A 13617-nucleotide genomic window follows, 5' to 3' on the forward strand; every position below is an offset into this window, starting at 1 on the left:
CTAAGAAAGCTGCATGCATTCAAGACACTTAACATGGGCTTATAGAAGTTAATGCTTTAAATCTGTGTAAGAATCTGTATATGTTTAAATTGTTAATCAAGAATGTCAGTTCAGGAACATTTGAGGTCTTGCTCCCTGGCATATGTTGTCAGTTTGGCTTAAATAAACTCATAAAAATTCTAAAAAAAAAAAGAAAAGGAAAAAAAGAATCTCAGTTCAATAAAATATCTGCTTTCAGAGACAAGTCTGTTATTGGCAATTGGAATGGCCTTTGCTTTGTAAAACCTTTTCTTTTGGCAAAATCACAAGTCTGTTATGAAACAACCAACATTTGTATTCCCTGAGTCACCATATAGCTCAAAGAGACTTGCTAGCCTACTTCAAGGTCTTGCAGGCATCATTATCTAGAAGTTCTGAAAGTCTGAGAATTTCTTGCCTAATTTTAATTCCTTCTAGCATTCCCTGCTTCAGAGGTACACCTTTGTTTTCTAAGCTTCTTTTTCAGCCTTTCTTTGATTTTGTAAGAGCCTATAGGTCCTTTCAGTGAAAACCCCTTTTGCTTAAATCAGCCAGAATTAGTTTTGTTTCTTTTTTTTTTTAAAAAAAATATTTTTATTGATTTCAGAGAGTTAGAAACATCAATGATGAGAGAGAATCATCAATCGGCTCCCTCCTGCACGCCCCCTACTGGGGACCGAGCCTACAACCCCGATCAGAATCAAACCAAGGACCGACCCTTTGGTTCACAGGCCAATGTTCTATCCGCTGAGCCAACCAGCTAGGGATTCGTTTCTTATTAGTACCAGGAATTTGATATATAAATATTCGGTGACAAAAATTACAGATACCTGTTACACTCTTTTTGTTCCTAAAAGCACAGACTCTGAGATATTTATAAAAAATTGTTGCCTGTTACAAAGTGTAAAAAAAAAAAGGGCCAATTCTGGCTTGGTATAGCATAATCATCTTATGATCCCTCACATTTGTCTGAGCTTTAATATATAAAAAACACTGGCCTTGTAACCAGTTGTTGTATAGAGGGCTGTGTGTTATTTATATAACTCTCATGGTCTCCCCACTGTTCTAGGAAAAGGGTATTAATGCTTGTTGACTGATCCCGTATGGAAAATGAAATTGCTTTTAGTTTCCAAGAAATTAAATTTTATTTGTCCCTTTCCTCCTTTAAAAATAGGAAAAGTGAGGTTTGGGGAATTGGTCTTCTCTGTGCTTTGGAGTTTGCATTGGGAGTAAGATGCAGAGAGTGTCCTATTTAATTGATTTCATGTAGTGGTTTGCAGTTTTACATCTCTTCATGGACAAGGACACTTACCCAGTTCTATCATGAGTTAGTTAACATTTTTTTTTTTTTGGTCTTTTTGCAGTTTAGTCTGTCACTTCGGTGTGCTGTTTAAATTGCTAAATATTTAGGTACAGGCATTAAAATCCCACTTTAGAATCAGCTAATTACATAATCGCAGGTAAGATGACACATGAGCATATTAATATTTTTAGCTTTCACAGATGCTATTAGGAAGATATGTAATTACAGCCTCATGGAGTTTCAGCAACTGTTAGTTGATGGCCCAGATGCCTTCAGAAAAAATGGGAGGAGGTCAAACTGTGAGGCTTTGGTCTGTAAAATCACAGTTACTTCCTAGGTGAGATGAATATATGAGAAAGTTCCATTATTTCTATAGTAATTTTCCTTTCTTCTATCTTAGTTCTGTGATCAGTATTTGAGTTACAAATTATGATCACCAGCTAATATTTAAACAACATCTTATCTTTTAGAAAGAGATTTTCTATGTATTATTCTATTGATTCTTATCATTTCAGTGATCCTTAGCCTGTGAACTAAGAGGAATCAGTGATTATTTTGATTCCCAGTATAGAGCTGAAGTGCTTTCCTAAAGTTCTCTGATACTTTTTTGGTTCATTGTTATGTCCCCAGGGTTCAGGTCAAGATGGGTACATAGTTGACATGTAATAAAAATTTGCCAAGTGGCAAAAGAAATGCAGCTCAGTGACAGAGGAAATAGCTTGGCCAGGGACACACAATTACTAAGTGATGGAGGCAGAGGTCAGATTTAGGATTTTTGATTCCAAATCCCACACTCAGCTGTGTAGTGCTGATACCCCAATGCGGGCAGCTGAGATAAAGAAATACATTTGAGCCGAACTAGTTTGGCTCAGTGGATAGAGCGTCGGCCTGCGGACTCAGGGGTCCCAGGTTCGATTCCGTTCAAGGGCATGTACCTTGGTTGCGGGCATATCCCCACTTGGGGGCGTGCAGGAGGCAGCTGATTGATCTCTCTCATCGATGTTTCTGGCTCTCTATCCCTCTCCCTTCTTCTCTGTAAAAAATCAATAAAATATATTTAAAAAAAAAGAAATACATTTGAATTCTTTAAATGCAGATCTCTTAACTTGGATGAGGGATTATTTTAGAGCTAAAGTTAAATTCTATAATTCTGAAGTGTTTAAATGGAATTTTTAAAAATATATGAAATTGGAGAGGAAATCTTGAGGGCCAAGTCAGTTTGGAGTTCACTCTAAATCATCACATTTCAGAGGTTTAGATATGAAAGCTTCTTTGCATGTTGAAGACAAGGAAAGTAAAGTTTACCAAGGTGCATAGTCCATGAGGATGGTCTATGTTGCTTGGCACCAGGCTTATACACACTAGGTGTTCAGTTAATATTTGTTGTCCGGGTGAGGTCCAGACTACTAAAGTAGTTGCTCCAAGTTACACCTTAGTGAAGGTCTTCCTAAAGGGTTGATCATACCACACTGATCAACATACTGGTATTTGTGGGGTGTCCTTTGTGCCCCCATCTGTCACTTGTGTAAGTGGGCTTCTGGGAGTGCCATGGGAGCAAGAATTTCCTGAGGCCTCTATGAGAGGATGAGGTCTAATGGAAAGCTTTTTTGAAGAGGTAGCAGTAAGGGAGTTCCCCTCCAAAGTCCCATCTCCCTCTGTCCCACCATGGAAAAAGTCCCATTTTGTCTTCAGCAGGAGTGAGATCAAAGCCACTGCCCAGAGTTTCTGCTCCATATTTGCATAGTCCAGTCCAGCATCTGGCTAGCTTAGCTTGTATTCCCAGCTGCAGTCCATTGTGTGTGATGGGCCATGCAGCTTTTAGGACCACAGGTTAGTATAGGCCAAGGAGCAAGCTAGTGCAAGGAAGCAGAAGCAAAGCAAGAGGAATGAAAGAAAGAATTTCTTTGCCAGTTATAACTGGGAGCTTAACCAATGAACCCTTCAGGATTTTGTGCACTTGCATTGGCTTCACCCTTCTAGCCAATGATCTTTGTTTCCCAGGCTAGACTGACACCTTCTGTACCATCACCCTGACGTCACTGTGCGTGCATTAATCTCCCGTTGTTGAACCCCTTCCCCCAGTGATCTGCAGGGAATGTACCAGTGGTTCCCTGGGAGTATGAAGTTGCAGCTTCCTGGTGAAGCTGCCCAGATGCTTATACTGTCTGACCTTTCCTTTGCTTTCTTCCTATTATTAAGACTCATAACTAGCTAGTTACAATGGTAATAACACTGTCTCCATGTCATCAACATAATCAAGTTGTTGAACTCAGGCTGGAGGGACCTTAGTGGTAATCTAATCCAGCCCTTTAAATGACTCTTACTTGGCCATTTGACTTGGTACCAGAGCAAGAATAGAACTGACAGTCTTGTTTCCTCTCTACTTTCTACTTCCTCATGCCAACTCTGAAAGTATTTATGAGGAATCAACATGATCTCTTCCTCTGGAGACCAAATGGCCCTGGAGTAGGTAGTGTATGTACAGCTGACACAGGACATGAGGCTCGTAACTCAGCCCTGCGCTCCTTTCCCTCTCAGTCTCACAGGCATTGTCACAGACTATTCTACCCAAATACAGCATATCTCTGCATTTCTGATTTGTTCTTCCCAGATTTAGCAGTACTTGGTCTCCATCTCTAATGCAAGATTAAAACTGGCCAGCCTACACTGGTGAATTTAAAACGTATACTTTCTTATATCCCAGCTCTAAATTTTCTACTTAACTGGATGTTTAGGGTTATACTTCAATACCTTGAGCATGAACACTCTTCCCTACCCCAAAAGCATCTCAGGCCCGCTACAAGGACAGACAGGAGGAAGTGAAACACACTCTGATTGCTCATGTGCAACTTGTGTCTTTGAGTCAATTGCCATTGGTAAGAGAAAATTGTGCATACATTTCTCACTTAAACTGTGAGTGTCTCCTATGTGCCAGACACCAATGCTAGAACAATAGGTGGACCACAGGAACCCTTCCCTCAGGGAACTCACAGACAGAGATTCCAGCCAGCTAGTGCCAAGAATGGAAATGTGGACAATTACACAACGTGATAATTTCTGCGATAGAAGGATGTAGAAGGTGCAGTAGGAGCACCAGGTGGAACTGATTGACTCTGCCTTGGGGGGGGGGGTGGATAATGAAAACTTCTTTGAACAGGTGACAGCTAAGCTGGGCTTTGAAAGAGTTGACTCAGGGTACAGTGCGGGAGAGGGGAGGTGCATTAAAGGCAGAGAAAATAACAAGCAGAAAGACCTGAAGATGTGAAACATTATGGCGTGTTCAGGAAAGTCCACATAATCCTTCAGTTCATTGGTTTTTCAAATTTTTCTGCTTGTCCATCCTTATTTATAAACATATTTTGAGCATAGATGCTCCCCATCATAAGCACATTAATTTAACAGTTGTACACATGCACTACTATTCTGATGCATTATGTACATTATAGACACACACAAATAGAAATTTTAAAATCACTTTTGCCCAGCCAGCGTGGCTTAGTGGTTGAGTGTTGACCTATGAGGAGGTCATAGGTCAGGGTACATGCATAGGTTTTGAGCTTGATCCCCAGTGTGGGCATGTAGGAGGTAGCCGATCAATGATTCTCTCTCATCATTGATGTTTCTATCTCACTCCTTCTCCCTTCCTCTCTGAAATCAGTAAAAAATATATTAAAAAATAAATAAAAAATAAATGTTAAAATCACTTTAAAGGTGAGATAAAATTAATGTAGACATTCTGATCTTTTCTGGTTGTACCCCGAAGGATGGTCTTCGGCCCCCTCCTCTGTAAGCCGCTCTCTAGACTCTAAGCCCCCATGAGGGAGACCAGGTGGCTGTGTCAGATTCACTGCTGTGTGCCCCCTGGTTAGCACAGTGTCTGGCATTACTAGACACCTGGTAAATGTTTGTTGGCTTGAGTTGGTTTCCAGTGTTGTCAGAGAGTTAGCCTAAAGTGATGAGCTGGTGACAAGTGTGTCTCAGTTTTACTGAGGGAAGACTTTTGTAGATTTTCCCAGGGGTTAAGCAGAACACCAGAGCTTTGAGTGTAAGCTCTGACTCGCACTCTTTGTCTTGGGATGGGGGGCAAGTCCTTCACATAATTTCTCTGTGTTTCATGAGGGCATTCACGCTGTTCAACAGGGCAGTAATATTCCTGCACGTCACATGGTGCTCGTGGCAAGTGACTAATAAAAGTGATATTGTGAAGCACTTGGCACTGGTGAAAGGCCTATCAAAATGGTAAATAGCCCTTGTATAAGCAGCTGGAGAGAATGAGGCCATTCTTCCTCCCACCATGGCTCTTACTGGGAGTGATAACAACATCAAAAGCATATTTTTCTGTTGGACTTTTTGAATCCAGGGGTCTATGATGTTGTGGCAACAGAACTGTCCTTTCCACATGGCAGCAAACAGTGCCTTGCAATTAATAGTTAGATTTGAACATGATTTAAGGCAGTGTATGTGAACTTGTTTTAAAGTGCAATTAACATTTGATTATAGATTAGTTAAACTTATATACTTTCAGGTATATATAGAGAACAGATTTCTTCCACAAATTTCAGAGAAACTAGGAGATATATACATATATATGTCCTTTTTTATCTTTTTCTCTCAGAATAACTTTGTATACATAGGCCTGCTGATAATATTTTATCTTTAGTTACTCAGCCTGCAAATATTTGTAGAGAGCCCGTGGGGCCAGCTTTTGTTTGTATTAAACGAGATAGCAAGAAATAAACAGTATGCCCTGGCTCGTGTGGCTCAGTTGGTTAGGCGTTGCCCAGTGCACCTAGGGGTTGCTGGTTCAATTCCCAGTCAGAGCACATGCCCAGATTGCGGACTCAATCCCCAGTGGGGGGGTTATGCAGGAAGCAGCCGATCTATATTACTCTCTTACATTGATGTTTCTCTCTCTCTCTCTCTCTCTCCCTCTCCCTTTCTCTTTACAATCAATGAAGACATTTAAAAAAAGAGAAATAAACAGCATGATTTGTGCCCTCAGGACAATGACTTTCAGGTGGAGAAATAGAATGAGAATCCATGGATAAATGGAGGGCAATTGAACAAAACATTGCAAAGACCCTTGGAGAATTGAAGCAGTGGTTGTAGAAAAGAGAAATCCTTGTGACCTAGAAAAGAAGGAGATGGCTTCCTGGTGAGGTGGGACAGGAGAAAAGATGGAAGTCGAAGGGAGGAAGGATGGATTCCTGGGCGGGAATACCAGGAGCAAAGGCACAGAGATGGGGTAGACAGAGGAGCTGTGCCTGCTTGGTGAGAGCTGGGGCCTAGGGTTGGGACCAGGGGTCAACACCCTCGATAAGGGGAGAGGCAGAGTGAGGAAGCTTTTATCGCTGCACAGAGGACCCAGAGCCTGTGGCACATCAAAATGAAAAGAGAGCCTCTGGATGTCCTTACAGAGGAGAGTGAGTTTTGCGCCAGGTATATATTGGAAGAGTGGAGATCCAGAGACTAAAGGAGGAGACTCTAGACTTGAGTGGTTGAGAGTTGAAGGCAAATCAAGGGAAATTTCCAAGGGGTCAACAACAGAACTTGCTGACAACTTAAATGTAGGGGATGAAAGAAATTGAGTACAAAAAAGAGCTTCTGTCAGCACTATATGGAGTGCTGGGAATACAAAAGAACTGAACCCTAATTCCTCTCTTTAAGGAGTTCTTAGTTCAAGGTGGCTGAGAATGTTATATGGCTGGCTGGAATATTTGAGGAATCATTCCTAGAAATCAGATGTTTGGGAAGAGGAACTAGTTAAGTAGGGAATAATGATAAGAGAATGTGTGGGGGGAGGCAGTTGGATAGATTTGTTGTTTAACATATTATGGAGATTTTGACGGGTGTGTGTATGTGTCTCCTGTACAGATAGAAGACAACATTTTTATTTTGCAAAAACAATACCCATTTCAGTTGCATGGTCCTTAAGCTACAGAAACTGGTTCACCAGGATCAGTTATTTAAGCTATGCCTGGTATGCAGTTGGGGCTCAATAGATGTATATTGGTTGAGAAATCTTTTACCAGCTTCTGAGCTGGAAGCAGCCGCCACTCTAGCTGCAGATGTCACTGAGAACACTTTTGAGGGCTCTCGAAATATTTTTAAACACTGAGAAACCTTGTTTTTTTCTCATGTTCCAGACCTGTACGCCCAAGCCTCTGGCAGCTTCAGCATCTGTCCTAAGCTGAAAATAGATGATTGTAACCCTACACGGTATTTGTACAGCATGCTTAGCACAAGATTCTCTTTGATATATTCATCCTCATTCGTGAGCCCAAAGGAAATGAAATTTGCTGTTTCGCGCTCCCTGGCGCTGTGGTTTGCGGTAGATCTTTTCAGTACAAAATGTGCCTCAGAAACAGCCTATTCTGTTTTGATCTCTGAGTAAGGGTTTACCCTGGAGGCTCTTCAGGGTGTCCATAAAAACAGAGAAGTTAGAGTTGAAAGAGATTTTAGAGATAAATCTGGTCAGCTTCCTCATTTTCCAGATTAGAAACTCAGGTCCTAATTGGACAAGAGCCCCTCTCTCGGGCCATGTTACCTAGACAGAAACTGCAAGAACTAGAGTTCAGGTGGCCTGATTCCTTCCAGAGACAACACAGTACCGGGCTTCTGTTGGCCACCCAGCCTGGGATGAAGTGGTGAAGTGAAGTCCACTTTCTCAGCCCGGTTTATGCTTTGGGCATCCTTTCCCACCAGTGGGACCAATGCTTTCCTCTTCTTCCCTTCCCCTTAATCAAATGAGAACAGATTTAATAGCATCCTTTATACTTGCTGCTGAATTGATTATATTTAATACACATGAACTTGTCACCTATTTCTCGCTAAGACCTGTCTTAAAAAGAGCCAGTGTGGCTCAGTGGTTAAGCGTAGATTTATGAACCAGGAGATCATGGTTCGATTCCTGGTCAGGGAATATGCCCGAGTTGCGAGCTTGATCCCCAGTGTGGGGTGTGCAGGAGGCAGCCGATCAATGATTCTCTCTCATCATTGATATTTCTCTCTCTCTTTCTCTCTCTCTGTCTCCCTTTCTCTCTGAAATCAATAAAAAAATATTTTTTAAAAAAGACTTGTATGACTTCTTATTGGATGGAAGTCTGTGCTCTTGCTCTGGGAGGGTGAGCATCAGTGAGCAGATGGGGATACATTTAAAGAAGAAAAGGCTCTAAAAATCACACGCCAAGTCTGGCCGGGAGTTAGTTCACTTGTCAGCTTTGTAGGGTTTTTGCAAGCGTGGGCCATAGACTCACAGGTTCCTGAGGCCCCGGGGAGGGTGCTATAGCGCCTGGAAACTTACTCCCTGAGAGTAAGCCTCACCTTGACCACACCCTGACCCAGAAAGGTCGGCTTGATCAGCACACACCTGATGGGCTGTTCTCCTCCTGCCTCCTCCCACCACCCTTTTTTTCTTTTTACTCCATAACACACTGCGGGTTCTGTTTCACTGCAACCCAGTGGTTTGCAAAGTGTGCTCCCTAAGGAGCCACAGCAGCATCCCTGGGCATTTGTTAGGAATGCACATCATTGGGCCCAGCCATGAATGGTCTAACATGCCCTCTGGGTGATCTTCCTGCCGGCTGTCTTTGAGCATCACTGCTCTCACCTTTTCTAACTTGAATCTCTGCCTCCGGCTGCAGATCACCTGGCATGTATTTTTCATATTCCATCATTTTAGTTATCATTTCATGATCTTCTGTACTTCATCTTCCTCTCTATATTTTTTCCCCTTTGTCTAAAAATTAGCTCTGAGACGTTTTTCTCAGGGAAGAGTTTTTAGTTTCCAACACTGGATTGCGATGTCTTTCTCAAGACGTGAGTACCTCCTGGGCGTTACCGGCAGTGACTTGCTAGGCTGTCGCAGCGTCCAGGCCAGCTCTCTCATCAGCGGGCCACTCCTCGATAAACTGCTAGATTAGCAGCAGCCTCTGTTCCCAGGCTGCCCCACGGTGGAGTTCAGCAGACGGTCCAGCCAGAGTGAGGAGGCCAAGGTTGATGTTCTGGCGGGGAGAAGTGGGCAAGTCCCCTAACTTCTCCAAGTCTCGGTTTTCCCATGTGCAAAACAGTGATGTCAGGGAGGGCATGAACTACCAATCCTGAAGTTAAAACTAGATATTCCAGTTAAAACAGTTCAGTGATCATAGTCATCTGTTTGGCTCTAGCAGCTCTCGCAGGAAGCAAGGACTCAGGAGTGTTTCCAGGCAGAGACTTGAGCGCTCTCTCACCTTCCATTCTCTCTGCTTGTACCTGCCACTCCACCTGCAGGGCCCTGGTGCTAATCCTTTAACAAAAGGGAGCAGCTGAGTCTGTCTGGAAGTTGCCAGCCCACCCTGTTGTTCCTGATTCACTTCCAGAAACATTAAGCAATTTTAGTGCAAAATCCTGTATCCGTGCTGGAAAACAACTCAACAACTGAGGACTGCATTGTTCTAAAAAGTAACTGAAATGGCTGTTTTGTGGCTTCTTGATGGTGCATCTGGCAAAACCTGACAAGGAAATATATTACGTAATAATGACAGCAGTAAGAATTGACATTGAGAGCTTATCATCTGCTTGGCACTTTACAGTTTCCCATTCGATGCTCCCACTATAAGACATATGTTATCATTCCCATTTTGTAGATGACAAGATTGAGGCACTGAGAAGTTGAACGCTTTGTCCAAAGTTACACAGCGAATAATGGATGGAACTTGAATGTGAACTCAGGCTCCACAGCTCTTCTAGGACTGACTGATGAATAGTGAATGAGGAAGGCAGGAAGTTAATGTGCTAACTAATGCCCCTGAGTTCCTATTCCTCCCTGAGAGCTATACTCTCTTATCCCCCACTTGTGGCCACCTGAACAGGGACATAAAGGAAGGGACAGAATATATGTCCCAGTTTGAGAACCACTGTTCTAAGTGAAGAGCAAACGCCTGTGTATTGGGAGGAAGGAGTCAGGACACAGCATCCTGGATTACAGAGGGGCAGGATGTGGTGTGGTGGCCGAGGCTGGAAACAGCAGCCAAGCTGTAAGAGCCCTGCCCAGGCCTTTACCGGGACAGCAAGAACCTTTATGTACCTGTGCTGAGTCACTGTGTCCTCGGTGAGTTCCACGAACCATGCCGGGCTTGTTCCTGCACCTGTAAAACGGCAATTAGTGGCCTGCTACTCCTGGGTGTGGTGTGTAAACAAATAATGACTTGTTTGAAAAAAAAAAAAAAAGATTCTGGAGTTTCTTGGAAAGGTGCTGTGCAAGCAGGGAGAGCACCGTTCTTCTGAGACTCAGAGGACGAGATCAGAGCTGGAGATGTCGATACGTTGCTCTGTGTTCCTTTAGAGCAGGAGACCTCTGAGGGGAAAAGCCCACGTGAAAGAACGCAGTGAAAATCTCAGGTCTAATGAGATAAGGAAGGCTGACTTAGGGACCTTCCTGTCTCGGCCCTATACTTACCCTTATCTCCGGGATGAGATGAAAGAGTTATTTATTTATTTAAAATTTTAAAATTACAGTTGACATACACTATTAGTTTCAGGCGTACCACACAGTGATTAGACATTTCTATACCTTACAAAGTGATCACCCTGATAAGTTGAGTGGCCATCTGGCACCACACATAGTTATGAGGCATGAGAGATTAGTGAGGGGTTCCTGGACTCTTCTATTCACATCCCATTAAAAAGTATTTGTTATTTGTCTCGTGTGGACTGATGCTGACTCCCTGGGATGGTGTCACTCACCAGGTCCATTCCCTGTCCCCCAGGAGTGTCATCCTCAATTAGTGGCAACATGAAGACAATATGATGACTGCTTTGGTAGACACTTCTGCGCACCCTGTTGGTATTTGCATCGGCAGCAGGATCTGTGTGGTGTGTAGATTGCATACATTTTTACTTTACCATGGCACCCTAGCATAACTGGAATAGTTTTTCCTTCTTAGCCTGTCTGAGCATAAAATAGGCAGAAAACAGATGCTCCTGTCATTTAAAATGTGATGTGATGGAAACCTCTCTCCACATAAAAATCAGAAGATCTGGGTTCAAATCCTGACTCTCTTTCTTTGAAAATGTGGCTTGATCACATCACTTTAATTTTGCTGAGCTCCCTTCCTTATCCATCAAATGAGTAAGCCACTGTTTTCCTGGGTCACAGGGGTACTTTTCATCTCAGCTCTGACAGTCTATGGCTTCATCTAGATCAGTGATGGCGAACCTATGACACGCGTGTCAGAGGTGACACGTGAACTCATTTTTTTGGTTGATTTTTCTTTGTTAAATGGCATTTAAATATATAAAATAAATATCAAAAATATAAGTCTTTGTTTTACTATGGTTGCAAATATCAAAAAATTTCTATATGTGACACGGCACCAGAGTTAAGTTAGGGTTTTTCAAAATGCTGACACGCCGAGCTCAAAAGGTTCGCCATCACTGATCTAGATGTAAGGTACTCCTGTTACTATTTCTGCTAATACTGCTTCATCATGGTTTTAAATAGTGAATGATAGATGGGACCGGGAATCAAACATGCTTCTTGCCTGGGTGTGTTTACCATCTCCATTCGTTGTGGCAACAAGACACACAGCATACATGGGACTTTGCTTTGGACTTGAGAGGAGGCCTGGAAGGGCCCTAGACAGAACTTACAGCTCTGACTTTCCGATTCACAGAGCCATTGTTTACAGCCCCCCTGAAAAGGAGCCTTGCATATTATGTGTGTGTGTCTTTGTATGTTTCCAAGACCTATTCCTTCTGGCTCTCGAGGATCACATGTGCTCTCTTAACATTAACCAGTTCCATTCTCTTTCCTGCCTGTTGCTGTCTGTATTTGTTCTGTTGTTCTGACGAGGCTGGGAGAGTTCAGACATCTTCTTGAAGCAATACTATATGAAATGTGTATTAGGATCTTATCTCACATAACACACACATATACATGTGTATATAATCATGCAAGGATACATACACAACTATTAATATTGGGTCCCTTCGGGGTCAATGTAAATGTCAAACACATCCCAAGGTAAATACAATAGTCTAGCAAATTCCTGTGCATCTGTCTCCTAGCGTCAACAACGATCAGTTCATCACCAGTTATACAACTTGGTATTACACATATTTGAATATTTTTCTCTACTATGAACATGTATTATTTGATCATTTGAAATTTGCATTATGAAATAAATGCACATGTTGAAAGGAAATGCAGCAGGTTAGATTTCACTTGTTCCTGTCTTTCCTCTCATCCTTGTAGGGTGGATGATGAACAGTGATTTTCTCTAAGTCCTCGAATCCCCAGGGACAGATATTGGCTGTTGCTGCAGAACATCTGGAAAGGACAATAGCTTTGGTTTAAAGAACATTTATGTCAGGGCTCTGGCCCAAATCACAAGGCTCACACTGTCAGCCCCACTGTTTGACTTGCTGTGTTTTTTAATAAACCGTTTACTTTGGCTGAGATTTATGACGCTGTTTTTAAATGAGAATCTGTAGTTTCTGCCTCCCCTTTGTTCCCTGGGTTCCACAACCTGCTGCAGTTCTCTGCAAGCTATTTTTTAAAAAAACAACGCACAAAAAAAAAAAACAAAACACCACACAATAATTTCTCCTTCCCTTATCAGATGGACGGTAATTTTGCAGGGATTATTAACACCCTGCACCGAGTAGTGTTTGTTCTGCTCGGGCGGGAAGAGGAAATTGTCTGATGCAATTTCGGCAGCTGGTTAGCTGGACAGGAATAGAACATTACAAAATCACCTTGAATCTTAAGCCTGCGCACCAGTTGTTTGAGATGAATGATGGGAAGGTGTTTTTGTACTGAAATTCCTTAGTCAGTGGGATTGAAAAGGCAGCTGAAATAGAGATGATTCGTTATTCTCCCCAGTGGCGCAGTGTGGATTGACTTGGCCTATGTGGATTGATCCTGAGTACATAGTAGGCACCAATGTTTTTCATATCATTGAAGATCTATTTTCTACTATGCACCAGGCACTAAAATGATAAAACTAAATAAACAACCCTCTCTTCGTATCCCTGACCTCATTTAATTGCAATACCGTGGGATGAATGCTTTATTAGTGTCATTAAAATATTATGAAAAAACAGAGGAGAGGTTGTTTCCTGGCTTTGGAGGGCTGGGAGATGTCCACTGAGGAGGTGTCTTTCAGGCTGAAGAACAAGCAGAATTTTTTGAATTAATGAAGCCCAGAGAAGGGTACATTCTAAGCAGAGGCGGTCTGTCTGGGTCAGAGGCATGGCGGGCGATGACATGTTCAGGGGATGGAGAAGAGCCCAGTGTGGCCAGGCTGCAGGGCAGG

General features: G+C 42.6%; 1 protein-coding gene across 1 annotated transcript in view; it reads left to right on the top strand.

Annotated features, from left to right (window-relative positions):
• The first annotated feature begins 6707 nt into the window (after nt 1–6707).
• The window catches only part of DEPTOR (DEP domain containing MTOR-interacting protein), a 99868-nt gene continuing 92958 nt past the window's right edge, over nt 6708–13617 (top strand). Inside the window, exons 1-2 of the mRNA XM_014533033.1 lie at nt 6708–6744; nt 7441–7540. Coding sequence (XP_014388519.1) covers nt 6708–6744; nt 7441–7540 — 137 coding nt within the window. The remainder of the gene's footprint in view (nt 6745–7440; nt 7541–13617) is intronic.

The sequence above is a fragment of the Myotis brandtii genome, unplaced genomic scaffold (assembly GCF_000412655.1).
Source record: "Myotis brandtii unplaced genomic scaffold, ASM41265v1 scaffold931, whole genome shotgun sequence".
NCBI lineage: Eukaryota > Metazoa > Chordata > Mammalia > Chiroptera > Vespertilionidae > Myotis > Myotis brandtii.